At 52.7% G+C, this 16,396-nt stretch overlaps 1 protein-coding gene across 1 annotated transcript; it reads left to right on the top strand.

The window, feature by feature from the left end:
* Positions 1 to 7,524: 7,524 nt before the first annotated feature.
* Positions 7,525 to 16,066, top strand: ZP1 (zona pellucida glycoprotein 1). The gene is made up of 12 exons (XM_005577699.5): positions 7,525 to 7,751; positions 9,155 to 9,276; positions 9,525 to 9,888; positions 10,372 to 10,515; positions 11,000 to 11,187; positions 11,259 to 11,356; positions 13,197 to 13,324; positions 13,410 to 13,599; positions 13,667 to 13,808; positions 15,319 to 15,400; positions 15,515 to 15,634; positions 15,900 to 16,066. Exons 1-12 carry the CDS (start codon positions 7,556 to 7,558, stop codon positions 16,046 to 16,048), a joined length of 1,923 nt encoding a protein of 640 aa, XP_005577756.3. The 5' UTR covers positions 7,525 to 7,555; the 3' UTR covers positions 16,049 to 16,066.
* Positions 16,067 to 16,396: the final 330 nt, after the last annotated feature.

Below are 16,396 nucleotides of genomic sequence, written 5' to 3'. Positions count from 1 at the left end.
CCACACATGTGCCAGGCAACCTTCGCAGAAACAACAGTGGTGTATTTGTTTCCTAGGGCTGTCAGAACAAACTACCACAAACATGGCGGTTTTAAACAACAGACACTTATTCTCTTACAGTCTGGAAGCCAGAGTCCGTAATCACATGTCAGCACTTCCTCCAAAAGCTCTAGAAAAGGAGCCTTTCTTGGCCCTTCCAGCTTCTGGTGTCCCCAGGCGTCCCTTGGCTTGCGGCTGCATCACTGCAATCTCTACCTCCTCTTCACCCGGCCTTCCCCCTCCCTCTTTTCGTGTGTCTCTCACAGAGTACTGGTCACTGGACTTAGGGCTCATCTGGATCATCCAGGGTGCTCTCATCTTGAGATTCTTAAATCAATCACATCTGCAAAGTCCTCTTATCCAAATAAGGCCCCATTCACAGGTTCCAGGGGTTAGGTCGTGGACATGTCTTTTGGGGGCCACCATTCAACACACTGAAAGCAACAATAGCTGCTGGGTACGGTGGCTCATGCCTGCAATCCCAGCACTTTGGGAGGACGAAGCAGACAGATCACTTGAGGTCAGGAGTTCGAAACCAGCCTGGCCAACAGGCAAAACCCCATCTCTACTAAAAATACAAAAATTAGCCATGTTTAATGGTGCATGCCTGTAATACCAGCTACTCGGGAGGCCGAGGCAGGAGAATCGCTTGAACCAGGGAGGTGGAAGTTGCGGTGAGCTGAGATCCCACCACTGCACTCCAGTCTGGGTGACGGAGCAAGATGCCATCTCAAAAAAAAAAAAAGAAAAGAAAACAGTAATAGCTTACACTTATGGGGCACTTACTATGTGCCAGCGTAAGACTGAGCCTTTCTCATGGATGAGCTCATCAAATATTCATGCCAACCCTCTGAGTTAGGTACCACTGTCATTGTCACTCACCAAGGGGAAAACTGAGGCTCAGAGAGCTTAAGCAGCTCTACCAAGGCGCTAAGCTGGGCAGCAGAGGAGCTGGAGTTCAGAGCCATGTGGTCCAGCAGCAGAGCTCAGCTCTTCCCAGCTGACAAGATTCTCTGAGGTCCTTTGTTCCTCAGGGGAAGCAGGGCTGCCTGTCTTCGGTTAAATGCACTACCACTGGCCTTCTGGGAGCATCTCTGCAGTGAGCATAATCCATACACACACACAGCTGGCGCTGCCCTTGGGTTACTCTGCAGGCCCCAGAGTGAGGCAGCCTGCTCCCTGCTGATTTCCTGGCATGTGTGGATCCCCTGAAAGGGGATCTTGTCTCTCCAGCCAAGAGAGGCTCCATCCTCCTCCAGTGCCCTCCCTGGGCTCTATTCGCAGAGGAGACAGGGCAAGCAACTGATGCTTACATCTCACAGCGCCCCACTTAGGTAGACTGTATTCTTAGTTCCATTTTACAGATTAAGAAACTGGGCCTGGCGCGGTGGCTCACGCCTGTAATCCCAGCACTTTGGGAGGCCGAGGTGGGCGGATCACGAGGTCAGGAGATCGAGACCATCCTGGCTAACACGGTGAAACCCCATATCTACTAAAAAATACAAAAAATTAGCCGGGCGAGGTAGCGGGCGCCTGTAGTCCCAGCTTCTCGGGAGGCTGAGGCAGGAGAATGGCGTAAACCCGGGAGGCGGAGCTTGCAGTGAGCTGAGATCCGGCCATTGCACCCCAGCCTGGGCGACAGAGCGAGACTCTGCCTCAAAAAAAAAAAAAAAGAAAAAGAAACTGAAGTTCCATTTAAAAAAAAAAATTCACAGGTCAAAAAGAGAAAGAAATGAACAAACAGGTTTACGAAGAGGCCAAGTGGCCAGGTGTGGTGGCTCATGCCTGTAATCCCAGCACTTTGGGAGGCAGAGGCGGGCAGATTGCTTAAGTCCAGGAGTTTGAGACCAGCCTGGGCAATATAGCAAGACCCCATCTCTAAAAAAAAAAAAAAAACCAAAAAAACAGAAGCCAAGTGGATAAAGCCAAGATTCCAAGTCAAGTCCCCTCCATCTGACCCTCTCTCCTCATCAATAAAAATACTCATGGTTGTAATGGCTATCATGTTCAAACAACGACCATGTGCAGACCCTGTTCTGCCTGCTTCACATGGATTCTGTCATTTAGTCCTCAAAGCAACCCTACAATTTAGGTCCTGTTATAACCCCATTTTATAGATGAAGAAAGCAAGTCACAGAGCAGGGAAGGGACTTTTCCAGGGTCTCCAGTGGGTGAGCAGAGGAGCTTGGATCCTCCCAGGCCGATGAGCCTTGGTGGCCATGAGTCTTTGCAAGAAGGTACAGTCATAACCGAGGACTCAGAGTGTGCTCTCTCTCTCTCGCTCTCTCTCTCTGTCTCTCTGTCTCTCTCGGATAGTCTGGCACCCTTTCCCCAAAGGTGTTCTGCCCTTGGCCCTGAGGAAGCCCGACTTCTCTTTCCCTGCCCATTTCCAGCACCTTGGGAGACGCACTCTCCCCATGGGTCCATGACCAGTAGGGAAATGCCTCTCTATGTCTTATCTAATTGCATTCCCACCGTAATAATTCTCATCCTTACTCTCCAGATAGAGGAAAAAAGCCGGTAAGTGACGTCCCAGGGCCCTTGTGCTCATAAACACTGAGCACCAGGCAAAATCTAGGCCTCTCAAAGACTCCAGCTGATGCTCTCTCTGGCCCCTAAAAGCCCCCGTTAGAAAAAGTTCTCTCTTATGATAGAAAGCAAATAAATGCAGAAGGAAGGGTGGAGTTAGAGAACCACCACCCACTTGGCAACCACCACACTAGGCAGTGAACATTTGAAGAGGAACAGGATTAATTACATCGTCTCAAAGTATCTCCCTGTAAGATACTCATGAATTACAAAGAGAAACATCATTACTTTATGGTAGACAAACCTGGCAGACACCACCTTATCCAAGTTATCAAAGTGACATCAGCAGTAACAGGACAAGCCAGTGGGGTGTGCCTCTGGATAGGATGCACTGAGAAGGAAATGACATCACTTCTGGGGTCCTCCTGCTTGTTCGAGCTGAATTGTATCCCCCCAAAATTTATATGCTAAATCCCTAATCCCCCACCCCGGTTCCCCAGAATGTGACTATATTTGGAGATAGAGATTTTAAAGATGTGATTTAAGATTGAGGCCCTTAAGGCGGCCCTAATCCAATCTGACTGGTGTCCTTAGAAGAAGAGGAAGTTGGTTTTTGTTTTTTGGGATGGAGTTTCACTCTGTCTTCCAGGCTGGAGGGCAGTGGTACCATCTAGCACTGCAACCTTCACCTCCCAGATTCAAGCGATTCTCCCACCTCAGCCTCCTGAGGAGCTGGGATTACAGGTGTGCGCCACCACACCAGGCTAATTATTTTGTATTTTAGTTGAGATGGGGTTTCACTACGTTGGCCAGACTCGTCTCAAACTCCTGACCTCAGGTAATCTGCCTGCCTCAGTCTCCCAAAGTGCTAGGATAACAGGTATGAGCCACCGGGCCAGGCAGAAGAAGAGGAAATTTGACCATTCAAAGAGACACCAAGGATGCAGCAGCACAGGGGAAAGACCACATGAGGACTCAGTGAGAAGACAGTCGTCTGCAGGCCAAGGAGAGAGGCCTCACGAGCAACCAGACCTGCCGCCACTTTGACCTAGAATATCCAGGCTCCAGGGCTGTGAGAAACTGACTGTTATTTAAGCCACTCAGTCTGTATTTTGTTAGAGCAGCCAAACTGACTAATACAAGGCCAAGATGCATCAACTAAATCTAATGTAATCAGGAGAAAACACCAGACAAACCCAAACCAAGGGCCATTCTGCAAAGTTATCGGGCTGTACTCGAAAATGTCAAGGGTATGAAAAACAAGAGAAGATAGAAGGGCGGTCCCGGGTGGGAGCAGGCCGAGAGGCACGCCAGCAAGACGCTGAGCCTGGATTGGATCCTGCAGACTTGCAAAACCATTGCACTCCTTTGCCACGAAAGTCACCGTTAGGACAGTCGGCAGATGTTGAATAACTGCTAGAGCAGGAGCACCGTCATCTCGGACAAATACTGCCACTTCAAGCTCCTGCTCCCTTTCTAGCCTCATACATTTCAAGGCAATCACTTCTCTTCTAACTACAACAGCCAGAAAGAGCAGACAGTAAAATACAGATAAGACAGCTCCGGCACAGAGAGGGGTGGAGGGAAAATCTCTTTGATAACTGCCAAACTTCATCCTCACACAGTGAGCCCCAGTCAAACAGTGGGCCTTAGTAAGCACCTTCCTTTCCCTTCAGGTGCACTAAGATAGGGAAGCAAGAAGCAGACTCGGGGGATACGCCTGCCCCTGCAGAAAGATGTATGGGAACAGACACACGACTCTCCCTCCCAGATACGCACAGCAAAGAGACACAGAAGCAGTCCCAGCCTCTGATCAACTCTTCCACCCTAAATCCTTAAAAACTCTTAGTCTGTAACAGAGTGGGGCTCTGACCTACCTCGGCCAGCCGCCCCTCTCAGGTTTATTCAAAATAAACCTGTCCCTGTTGCCTGTGGAATCGCCCTTTCATGTTTCTTTCCTCTTTAATTCTTACAATAATGTCTGCAGATTAGATCGTTGTGTTTATACCAATGTTGGTTTCCTGATTTTGATCATTTGACTATGGGGGTGATTTGGTTTTTTTAGGAAATGTATACTGAAGTAATTAGAGGTAAAGGGGAATCTGTCATTTCCGCACCGACTCTTGAACGGTATGGAAGAAAGCGCGTGTATATGCGTGTGTGTGTGTCCGCACACATGCACAGAGAGAAAGCGGGAGCTACGGCAAATGTAAAAAGTGAACAGTGAACATTTGAGGAATCTGGAGGAGGCTATATGGAAATTCTGCAAATCTGAAATAATTTCAAAATTAAAAGTTTAAAACTTCCACATTGTTCCTCAGGAAAAATCCATCCCTCTCCCCGCTCCTGCCTGGCTCCTCTCCCTCCCCTCCTAGTCCTTCCCTCGACAGCACCCCCAGCCTGCCTGGAGTCCCTGTCCCGGACCTTTATGTGACCTGCTTCCTCCCTACTCCAGCCCTGCTCTCCCCAGATCCCCATCGCACCATCCCTGTCCTCCCCGCGTCCTCCCACCTCTGCTTAGGACCCCTTTCCTCCAAAAACGCTTCCATGTCGCCCACCCTCGATGCTGTGTTGAGTGTCTCTTCCCACTGTGCTCCCAGGGAGACCCCCAACCCGCCCCACCAAGCTTTCCCAGCTGAGCTCTAATCACATTAGAAGTGAATTATTGCCAAGCATTAAATCATTACTACATCTGGTGCCCATGACTTGTCTCTGTGTGTCTTCCTGTCCACCATGCAGGCAAGGAAAGCATTATCACCCCCGTTTACAAACAGGAAACCTGAGGCTCAGAATAGATAACGCGTCTGAGTCACAGCTAAGAAAGTGGTTGGGGCACCATTAGAACCGACTTTTTTTGTTTAAACTTTTATTTTAGGTTCAGGGTTACTTATGCAGGTTTGTTATACAGGTAAACGCATGTCAAGAGGGATTGTTGTACAGATTATTTCATCATGCAGATACTAAGCCTAGCACCCAATAGTTATTATTTCCACCCTTCTCCCTCCTCTTACCCTCCACCCTTCAAAAGGCCCCAGTGTGCACTGTTCCCCTCTATGTGTCCATGTGTTCTCATCATTTAGCCTTCAGTTATATGTGAGTACATGTGTAAGTGGGAACATGTGGTATTTGTTTCTGTACCTGCATTTGTTTGCTAAGGATAATGGCCTCCAGCTCCATCCATGTTCTTGCAAGGGACATGATCTCATTCTTTTTTATGGCTGCATAGTATTCCATGGTGTATGTGTACCACATTTTCTTCTTCTTTTTTTTTTTCTTTTTTGAGACAGAGTCTTGCTCTGTTGCCCAGGCTGGAGTGCAATGGTACGATCTTGGCTCACTGCCACCTCTGCCTCCTGAGTTCAAGCGATTCTCCTGCCTCAGCCTCCGAGTAACTGGGACTACAAGTGAGTGCCACCACACCCGACAAATTTTTGTATTTTTAGTAGATATGGGGTTTCACCGTGTTAGCCAGGATGATCTCGATCTCCTGACCTCGTGATCCGCCCGCCTCAGCCTCACAAAGTGCTGGGATTACAGGCGTGAGCCACCGCATCTGGCATGTACCACATTTTCTTTATTGAGTCTACCATTGATGGGCATTTGATTCCATGTCTTGGCTATTGTGAATCATGCTGCGCTGAACATATGCACACATGTTCAGTGTCTTTATGATAGAACAATTTATATTCCTTTGGATATATATCCAGTAATGCGATGGCTGAATCAAATGGTAGTTCTGTTTTCAGCTCTTTGAGGAATCACCACGCTGCCTCCCACAATGGTTGAACCAATTTACACCCCCACCAAGAGCGTATAAGCATTCCTTTCTCTCTGCAACCTCACCAGGACCCGCCTCTTAGCTATCAAGGCTCTCCCCTTCCAGCAGCTGCTAATTATAATAGCTGCGTTTTCTAATGTTTGCTGAGCTCAGTTTCCTAATGTTTGCTGAGCTCAAACGCTGCTAGACCCTAGGCTAATCACTTGCAGGAATTAGTGCCGGGATGTGGGGCTGGTGACAGTCCCTCCCTCAGAGGATGGTCAGGTGGTATAAGGAGCGAACACAAGCAAGGCCTGGCACTGTAATCATGGCAGACCGCAGGCCATTCTTGTTGTTTCCAGCCACTTTTATGTCTTAGAACTGTTCTAGATATACAGAACTGACAAGATAGTACAGAGAGTTCCCATACACCGCAGGCCCAGTTTACCTCATGAATGATCTTACATGAGTATGATCCATTTATTGCAATTAATGAACAAACCAATGTGGGCACATTATTATGAACTAAAATCCACTTTCTTCGCTTTTACTTCCTTTTTCTGCTCCATGATCCCATCCAGATGACACATTACATTTAGTTGTCCTTGTTATTTTTTTATTAGTCATAGTCATCATCATACTGACCGGCTGAATCCTCAGGAGAGCCCTTGGAGGTGCTACTGGTCTGTTTACTCACCTGCAGCCCGCATTCCGCTGCTAGCTCTGAGGGCCATGTCTTCCTGGTCTTGCTCTACCGGCCCGTAAAGCCCTGCCTGAGGAGCTGTGACTGCGCTAACCAGGCCTGCAGCTCCCAGTGGTCCTGAGGCCTCAAGGCAGGAAGGAGGCCCTGGAGAGCCTGTTGGGGCAGGGAGGGAATGTGGAAAGGCTGGGGTGGGAGGGAGACAGCGGAGGGCCTGAGGTCTGCAGGGCCACCTCCCAGCCTTGGATCCCTTCCCACAGCCCATCTGCAGCCTCAGTTTCCTGGGAAGCTCCCTCCTCCCTTCCAGAGCCACAGCTGTGGGACAGAAAGCCAGGGTCAGGGGCCACGTGCAGCTTTCTGCTTCCCCCAGCCTTTGGGGCAGGAGTTTCACCACAGTCCCTGGTGGCCAGTTGGGTGCTCCTCCAGGTGGGCCCCCTTTGCCCTTAGAGGCTCCCCTTGCCACCTCCTCCATAAAAGGCCTGGGTCCCGCTCTGGTGGTGAGGGAGTAAGGGGGGTGTCTGTGGTGTCTCATGGCAGGAGGCTCAGCCACTACCTGGGGTTACCGTGTGGCCCTACTGCTGCTGGTCGCCACCCTGGGGCTGGGTAGGCGGCTCCAGCCTGACCCTGGCCTCCCAGGCCTCCGGCACAGCTACGACTGTGGGATCAAGGGAATGCAGCTGCTGGTGTTCCCCAGGCCAGGCCAGACTCTCCGCTTCAAGGTGGTGGGTGAGTGCTGGCAGAGTCCTGGCCCCCACCTCCCTGGCCACGGGCTGCTGCCAGAAGGGAGCTGGGCCCCTTCCCCTGGAGAAGGAGCAAGAACAGAGGACTCCCTCCAGCCTGGGGGTGTCCAGCCCCCCACCTCCTCACCACAGAAAAGGGCACGGAGGAGAATCACCACCCAGGGCAGCTTCTCCCACGTTAGTGTGCGTGGGAAACACCTGGCCACCTTGTCGAGGTGCGGGTTCTGATTCAGTGCGCCTGGGGCAGGGCCAAGCCTCTGCATTTCTTTCCTCTCTCTCTCTTTTTTTTTTTTTTTTTTTTGAGATAGATTCTCACTACTTTCACTCTGTCCCCCAGGCTAGAGTGCAGTGGCACGATCTCAACTCACTGCAATCTCCACCACCCGGGTTTAAGCCATTCTCCTGCCTCAGCCTTTTAGTAGCTGGGACCACAGGTGTGAGCCACCATGCCCAGCTAATTTTTATCTTTTCAGTAGAGATGGGGGTTTCACGATATTGGTCAGGCTGGTCTCGAACTCCTGACCTCAGGTGATCCGCCTGCCTCGGCCTCCCAAAGTGCTGGGGTTATAGACGTGAGCCACTGCACCCGGCCTAGGCTCTGCATCTCTAACCACACTTGGTCAATACTGAGGCTGAGGGTCCATAAACCACTTTCAGCAGCAGGACCTAGTGAGCGTGGCCTGGTGTAGGTTTGGAATTGGGGTTTAGATCTGCAGCTTCTAAACAGTGTGATCTTGGACAACTGACCTGACCCATAAGCCTGTTTCCTCATCTGCAAGGTGGGGAAGATGAACCTGGCTGTGCTTACGGAACAAGCACATGGGGACATGCCCACACCCAGAGAGTGCCCAGGCTGTTCTGGACCAACAAGCAGGGTGGACACCTAGGGAATGTCTCCGAGCGACTACAGCAGCCACAGTTAACCTGGGAAATGGGTTCAGATCTTTCTACAAAGCCCAGGATTCAAATCCTCATTCTGGCCCTCATTGTGTGCACCTGAGAAAGCTCAGGCACCCTCCCTTCCTCAGCTGCCTCAGCCACAGGATGCGGATAACTAAGCTTAAAAGAAGTGATGTGAAATAGCCCGGTGCCTGAGACCCTGTGTATCCCTTCTCCACCTCACCTTCGTGCCTGCCTGCTGCCGTGTGCTATGAGCAGGGAACCCTAGCTAGAAAGATCCTAAGGCCCCCCCCCGCCATCCTCTTACAGCTGTGGAAGCTGAGAGCAAAGAGGGGAGGGGGATAGCCTGAAACCACACAACAAACCAACAGTAAAGCTAAGGCGAGTACTCAGGTCGTCTGGCTGCTGAGTGGGAGCTCCTTCCGAGACCCCAGCAGCCTCTCCCTGCACCCTTCAACATCCCTGGCTCCTCCCCTTCCCCCACTGCAGATGAATTTGGGAACCGATTTGATGTCAACAGCTGCTCCATCTGCTACCACTGGGTCACCTCCAGGCCGCAGGAGCCTGCAGTCTTCTCGGCTGATTACAGAGGCTGCCACGTGCTGGAGAAGGTAGGGGTCCGTGCTCTGGTGCAGGAGCAAGCTTGTCCTAGTGTCACTTCAGGCTAAAGAGGCCCCTCATGGAACCAGAGCCCAAGATCTGTTGAGCTGGTGGGTGGGGGAAACTAAGTCCTGGAAGGTACTTTCTGGGATCCACCATGAATCCAGCTCCCTGCCTAACGGCCAGCTCAGCTCTGGTGGGCCCGTCCCGTGCCTGGGTGGCCTCACCTTGCTGCTCCCTGCTGGCCTCTCACCTGCAGGATGGGCGTTTCCACCTGAGAGTGTTCATGGAGGCTGTGCTGCCCGATGGTCGTGTGGATGTGGCACAAGACACTACCCTGGTCTGTCCCAAACCTGACCACTCCTGGACTCCGGACTCCCAGCTGGCACCACCCACCATGTTCTCTGTCTCGACTCCGCAAACCCTTCCCTCCCTCCCCACCTCTGGCCACACCTCACCAGGCTCTGGCCATGCCTTTCCCAGCCCACTGGACCCAGGGCACAGCTCTGTCCACCCAACCCCTGCTTTACCATCCCCTGGACCTGGACCTGCCCTCGCCACCCTGGCTCAACCGCACTGGGGCCCCTTGGAACACTGGGATGTGAACAAACCAGATTACATAGGTACGCAGGACATCTGAGTGTCCTTACCCTCTGCCTGGGGCCTTCTGGGGTACAGGGTGGTCTAACAGCCTTTCACTGGGCTCTAAGAAGCCATTTCTTTTTTTGTTTTTTTCTTTTTTTAGGAAAAGATGATTCTTTTATTCCTTTGTAGTATTTGGAAAACAGCTTTAAACATGTACAGGTATACTAAAGCTAGAAGAAGTCTTGTAAAATTGTTTCCTAACTTTAGGCAGAAACTCACTGAAACCATTGCCAGCAACACGTGGTTCTCAGAAAACGTTCTCTAGAAATGTCAGTAATATGCAGTCTTGAGGGAGGACATTTAGTGTGCTGAGCCATCTGGGCTCAAACCCCGGCTCCGCTGTTACCTGGCTATGTGCTGGCTAAGAGCATACGCTCTGGAGCAGGTGCCCAAGATTCAATTCCAGGGCCACGATTTGCAAACTGTGTGCCTTCAGCCTCATTGCTCTGTCCCAACCCTAGGTACCCATCCGAGCCAGGAGCAGTGCCAGGTGGCCTCGGGGCACCTCCCCTGCATCGTGAGAAGAACTTCAAAGGAAGCCTGTCAGCGGGCTGGCTGCTGCTATGACAACACCAGAGAGGTTCCCTGTTACTATGGCAACACAGGTACAACCTCCTACCCCAGCACGATCCTGGTCCCCTGGATTCTGAAGCGGAAGGAGAGCTGTCTCCTCCAGCTGGTGGAAACTGCTTCCCATCCTCCTCCTGGAGAGCCCAACTCCCACAGCAGATGGCAGAGGAGACCTTTAGATGGGGCAGTCACAGGTCCCAGCTGGCCTTATAACAACTATCCCAGGAAGTATTAATAGATCTACCTTTACACACATCTGTACCTTCAGATCTAAAGCACCCTGGTTTGGATAACAGATTATATGGTGAGCCTACTTTTAGAGTGTAGTTCAACTCATTTGTCTCATGGATGAGAAAAATCAGTCCATAAAGGGTTTGCTGGGGTCAACACCAGCCTAAATAGACAGTAAGCGTCCAGACTCCTGGGCCCGCACTTAAAGCCTGGCTGTCATCCAGACATCCCCTGTCTCTGTGCTGGATGGACACCAAACCCCAAGGCCCTCATCTACCTTTGTCCCAGCTACTCTCCAGTGCTTCAGAGATGGCTACTTCATCCTTGTGGTGTCCCAAGAAGTGGCCTTGACACACAGGATCACACTGGCCAACGTCCACCTGGCCTACGCCCCCACCAGCTGCTCCCCAACACAGCACACGGAAGCTTTCGTGGTCTTCTACTTCTCTCTCACCCACTGTGGAACCACAGTGCAGGTAGGAGGCGGGACCACAGGCTGGGGCCTGGTCCCCGCAGGAAAGCCTCACCCAGCTCTCTCTTCCCACAGGTGGCTGGCGACCAGCTCATCTATGAGAACTGGCTGGTGTCTGGCATCCACGTCCGAAAGGGGCCACAGGGTTCCATCACACGGGACAGCACCTTCCAGTGAGAGCAGCCCTCCTCCTATAGGCGTGGCTCTGTGCTAGGGTGTCAGGGGGCACAGGAGAGCTCAGGACAGGCTTCGAGCCATCTGGGCTCAAACCCCGGCTCCGCTGTTACCTGGCTATGTGATCTTAGGCAAGGGGCCCGCCTCTTCCCAGCCTCCCCTGATAGGCAGGGGAAATATCCCTCTGTCAGGGCAGACATGAGTGTTAAGTGGGGGCCTTCTGTGCCCGGCCTGCAGGGTTTGGCTAGAAGCCCATGACCAGTCCTGAGAGGGCTGGAGTCCTGAGAGAGCCCTGTCTTGGTCTCTCTCAGAACCAAGCTCAGAGCAACTGAAAGCATCCCCTTCCAGGTCCCAGGAGGAGGCTGAGGCTATGGCTGTTGCCCCTCCTAATGTCAGGTTAAGAAGCCACAGATGAAGTTGAAGATACCTCTCTGAGGATGTGGTGGGAGAGGAACTGGGTGGGGGAGGAACCCCTCATTGTTAGGGGCCTCCTGGACCTGCTGACTCAAGAGGCAAAAGCAACCCAGGTGCCCAGGATGCCAGTGGGGGTGAGCCGAGGGAATCTGCCTGTGACACCTGGCTCTGAACCTGTGTGACCAAGGGCAAAGCACCTCACCTCAGCCCGTTCAGCCTGTGGGACAGAGCCAGTGCACTAGCCAGTGGGTTGTAGAAATCCTGTGCTTGACACTGCGTGGATGCCCGTTCCGGCCCTGCCGTGAGGGTTGGGGAGCAGGGGACTGTGTCACAGTTCAAATGAATTTGGCTTTAAAGCTCTAAGTACCACAGAGGCGGTAGCTCATGCCTATGATCCCAGTGCTTTGGGAGGCCTAGATGGAAGAACTGCCAGAAGTTCAAGACTAGCCTGGGCAACACAGTGAGACCCCATTTCTATTATTCTTTTTTTTATTTTAATTTTAAAAACCCTGAAGTTCTTATGGCCAAATGGTGGGGGACAAGGCTGTGTCATGCCTTAGACTCTCTGATGTAAGAGCTATGGGAGTCAGCCAGAGGTCAACACAGAGTGACTGGGGATTCCTGAAGGGAGGCAGAAGTCAGGGGAGCAGCTGCAGCCGGCAGGACTAGGCCAGAGGGCTCAGACACAAGTCCTTCTGAACAGGGGTGAGCCACTTCTACCTACTTAGCATCTCCTTGGTGCCAGGCCTCTGGGGTGCTAGGAGGATGCGGGCCCCGCCAGAGTGTGGAGGAGCGGCCACATGGCCCTTAGGCTAGTGAGGAAGATGCTGGACACTGTGGCCCTTAGGCTGTGGCAGACCAGCTGCAACTACAAGGACAGTGAAGACACAGGTGCATCATCTTGTGATCTCAGGCAGCCTCAGCGCCCTCAAAGGGAGGCAGTCACAGCCATTTTACAAATGAGGACACTGAGGCTTAGGTTAAAAGACTTGCTTGTGGTCCCAATGCTAAGAAGACTCAAACCCAGGTCTGTTGGGAAGCAGAGCGCCTAGGCTCGTCAGCCAGCCTCAACTGTCAGGCTCCAGGGGCCTCGAATGGCACAGCAGGCAGTTGTGGGTATCCAGGTCAGACCCAACAAGGTGCCAGCCCCCCAAGGGCCCATCTCTATCCTGATGTATTCTCCCACCAGGTTCAGGGCCTGGCATAACAGGCTTGAGCCATCCCAGGGAGACCAGATGGACAGAGGATGGGGCTGGGTGAGCTTCCTGAGCCGGCCTTGGAAAAGTGTTGCTTAAGTAGCATCCATCTGCCCTGCTGGACAGCACCCTGTTTGTTGCACCCACGGAGTTGGTGCCTAGTTTATCACGTAAACAGGATGCCCTGATTCTGTGTCTTCTCCCCCACCCTCTTGCACGTGGACTTCAGGCTTCATGTGCGCTGCGTCTTCAATGCCAGTGACTTCCTGCCCGTTCAGGCGTCCATTTTCCCACCCCCGTCGCCTGCCCCTGTGACCCAGCCCGGCCCCCTGCGACTTGAACTGCGGATCGCCAAGGGTATGCTATGCTATCCCTGCTCTCTTGTGGCCCCCACTCCCCCGACGCACAATCCACCCTGGCTCATGAGTCACCCTCCCTGCAGACGAGACCTTCAGCTCCTACTATGGGGAGGACGACTATCCCATCGTGAGGCTGCTCCGAGAACCAGTCCATGTGGAGGTCCGGCTTCTGCAGAGGACAGACCCCAACCTGGTCCTGCTGCTGCACCAGTGCTGGGGCGCTCCCAGTGCCAACCCCTTCCAGCAGCCCCAGTGGCCCATTCTGTCAGACGGGTAAGTGTCCCCGTGCTCCCCCCACCTGCTCTGCCTCCTGTAAACAGCCTCTGACTTCTCTTCTCAGATGCCCTTTCGAGGGCGACAGCTACAGAACCCAAATGGTAGCCTTGGATGGGGCCACACCTTTCCAGTCTCACTACCAGAGATTCACTGTTGCCACCTTCGCCCTCCTGGACTCGGGCTCCCAGAGAGCCCTCAGAGGACCGGTAAGAAGCCCCGGCTGCTACAGGCCTGGCCCCACGTGTTAATTGGGGAGGAGCTGGTTGCCAAATCCCTCTGGCACCCCGTGAACTTATGTGGACAAAGTTCTGGGATGGGGCTTGGCTTCTACCAGGTGTCGTGGAAGGCAGCGGGCTTTGGGTCAGCAAGAGGTAACCCGTAGCCACCACCAGGAGGAAGGAAAGCGCTGCCTGTGCTGCAATCAGCCCTAAATCTGAACTCTGGTCATGATGTTCTAGGGTAGCCTCGCCTCACTTCTGATTCCAGAAATGATAATGTGTTCCATGTAATTCTGCTTTGAATTTTCTTTAACTTAGCAACTTCTCCAGAAGGTAAACGTAGATAAACTTAGGGTATATTTAGGTTTTCTGTGTAAATATACAGATGGCCCCAGAGGTGACAGACACACTGTAACTCCTGTCCTGTTGAATAACCTATCTTTCACATCACATACCCAAATCTCTAGATTTTTAAATCACTGCCTGTTATTATGTCAGATGTAGACTGATTTCACTGGTAAGCACTGGGTAGGGTGGCTTCCTTCTCATCTCTGCTGTGTGCTGCCTCCTGATCTAAGAGACGCTGACCTACCTGGATGAGGGGTGCCCGTGGGTGAGGCCTGCTGGGTCAGCTCAGCTCCTCCTGCTTCTGCTCCCATAGGGCACTGCCCCTGCCCTTGTGTATCTGGAAGCAGTGGTAATCTGCCCTCCCTTCTTCCCCCGGTCACTGGTCTTGGGGGTCACAAACGGAGGGCAAATATCCATTCTCCTGCTGCCTGGCCAAGCCCCACCTCCTTGGAATTTGCTGTCTCCCTCAGTAAGGCAGGTAGAAGGGAGAGATCCAGCCCTCCTGGGGGCTGTGCAGCCAGAGGCAGCATTGGTAGAGCAGGCCTGCCAAGGACTGGGGCTCTTTGAAGTGCGGTGGTCCCTGCCTGCAGGGCACTCCACTACAGACTTGGACCTTGGGGATGGGGGAAGGTGCGGATTTCAAATCAGGAAGGAACACATTCAGCTCTGCACTCCCTCAGCATGGGCAGCAGTCGTCTTCTTGGTCAAGAAGTTCAGATTTCGGCCGGGCGCGGTGGCTCACACCTGTAATCCCAGCACTTTGGGAGGCCGAGGTGGGAGGATCATGAGGTCAGGAGATCGAGACCATCCTGGCTAACACGGTGAAACCCCATCTCTACTAAAAATACAAAAAATTAGCCAGGTGAGGTGGCGGGCGCCTGTAGTCCCAGCTACTTGGGAGGCTGAGGCAGGAGAATGGTGTGAACCCGGGAGGCGGAGCTTGCAGCGAGCTGAGATTGGGCCACTACACTCCAGCCTGGGCAACAGAGCGAGACTCTGTCTCAAAAAAAAAAAAAAAAAAAAGTTCAGATTTCTCCCTGCCCGAACAGCAGCAGCCTAGACTTGGCCCAGCTTGGGGATCCCATGTCCCTGTCTCTGCTTCCTGCCCGGTGGCACCGAGCCAGCCACTTTGATGTTCTCTTCCCACCAGGTTTACTTGTTCTGCAGTGCCTCTGCCTGCCACAGCTCAGGGCTGGAGACTTGCTCCACCGTGTGCAGCGCTGGGACTGCAAGTGAGTCTGGGGTGCTAGTGGCATTTGTTCCTTCATACATCTTCAGGCCCGTGCCCGGCTTTTGAGCCACAGGGGCAGGAGACCAGGCCAAGATTTCATTCTTCTCTTGGGCAGGACAGCGACGATCCTCAGGTCACCGTAATGACACTGCCAGGCCCCAGGACATCGTGAGCTCTCCGGGGCCAGTGGGCTTTGAGGATTCTTATGGGCAGGAGCCCACACTTGGGCCCACAGGTATGAGGGCTTCTGGATGGGCCCCTCAGGCCTTACCCACTCCCAGCCCTCAAGACTGTGCTGACAAAACGGGGATGCTCCGGCCATAGCTGAGGGCAAGAGATGGTGTCACTGCAGTCAGTGGGGAACTAAGTGAAGACAGACATAGTCCACCTCATCTGCAGAAAGGCAGCTTCAGCTCTGCCCAGTGTGATACAAAGTTCTGGGCTGGAGGGCAGGGTTGGAGGGGCCTCAGCCAGTCCCGCCAATCCCTTCTCTCTGACAGACTCCAATGGGAACTCCAGCCTGAGGCCTCTCCTTTGGATGGTCCTTTTGCTGCCAGCTGTTGCCCTGGTCCTTGGGTTTGGTGTCTTTGTGGGCCTGAGCCAGACCTGGGTCCAGAAGCTCTGGGAAAACAGTGAATGGGCTCAATAAACAATCATTTCAAACCTACTGAAACCAGGTGTGGAGAAGTTTTTTGTGACCACTAGAACGGAACTCTTTCTTATGTGAGAAACGTCCTCCAAGTCAGCTCCGTCCTTCCAGAACTGTGATGTCAATTACAAATACTTCATATGTGCCACACCCTGCACAGAGGCCAACGTCCCCCAAGGCTTAACTCGGGAGCCTCTCCCTCTTCACAAGGAATGGTGGCATTTCAGGCAGAGCAAACAGGAAAAAGATACTGGAGGTTAAGATGTTGGCAAAGAACAGCAACAGCTGGGCAAATGGCTTGTGAAGGCTTGTCACCTCCTCACAGACACAGGGGTTCTGGCCAGGGCA

This window comes from Macaca fascicularis, chromosome 14, assembly GCF_037993035.2.
Source record: "Macaca fascicularis isolate 582-1 chromosome 14, T2T-MFA8v1.1".
Lineage (NCBI taxonomy): Eukaryota > Metazoa > Chordata > Mammalia > Primates > Cercopithecidae > Macaca > Macaca fascicularis.
This window is presented reverse-complemented; position numbering and strand designations above follow the sequence as displayed.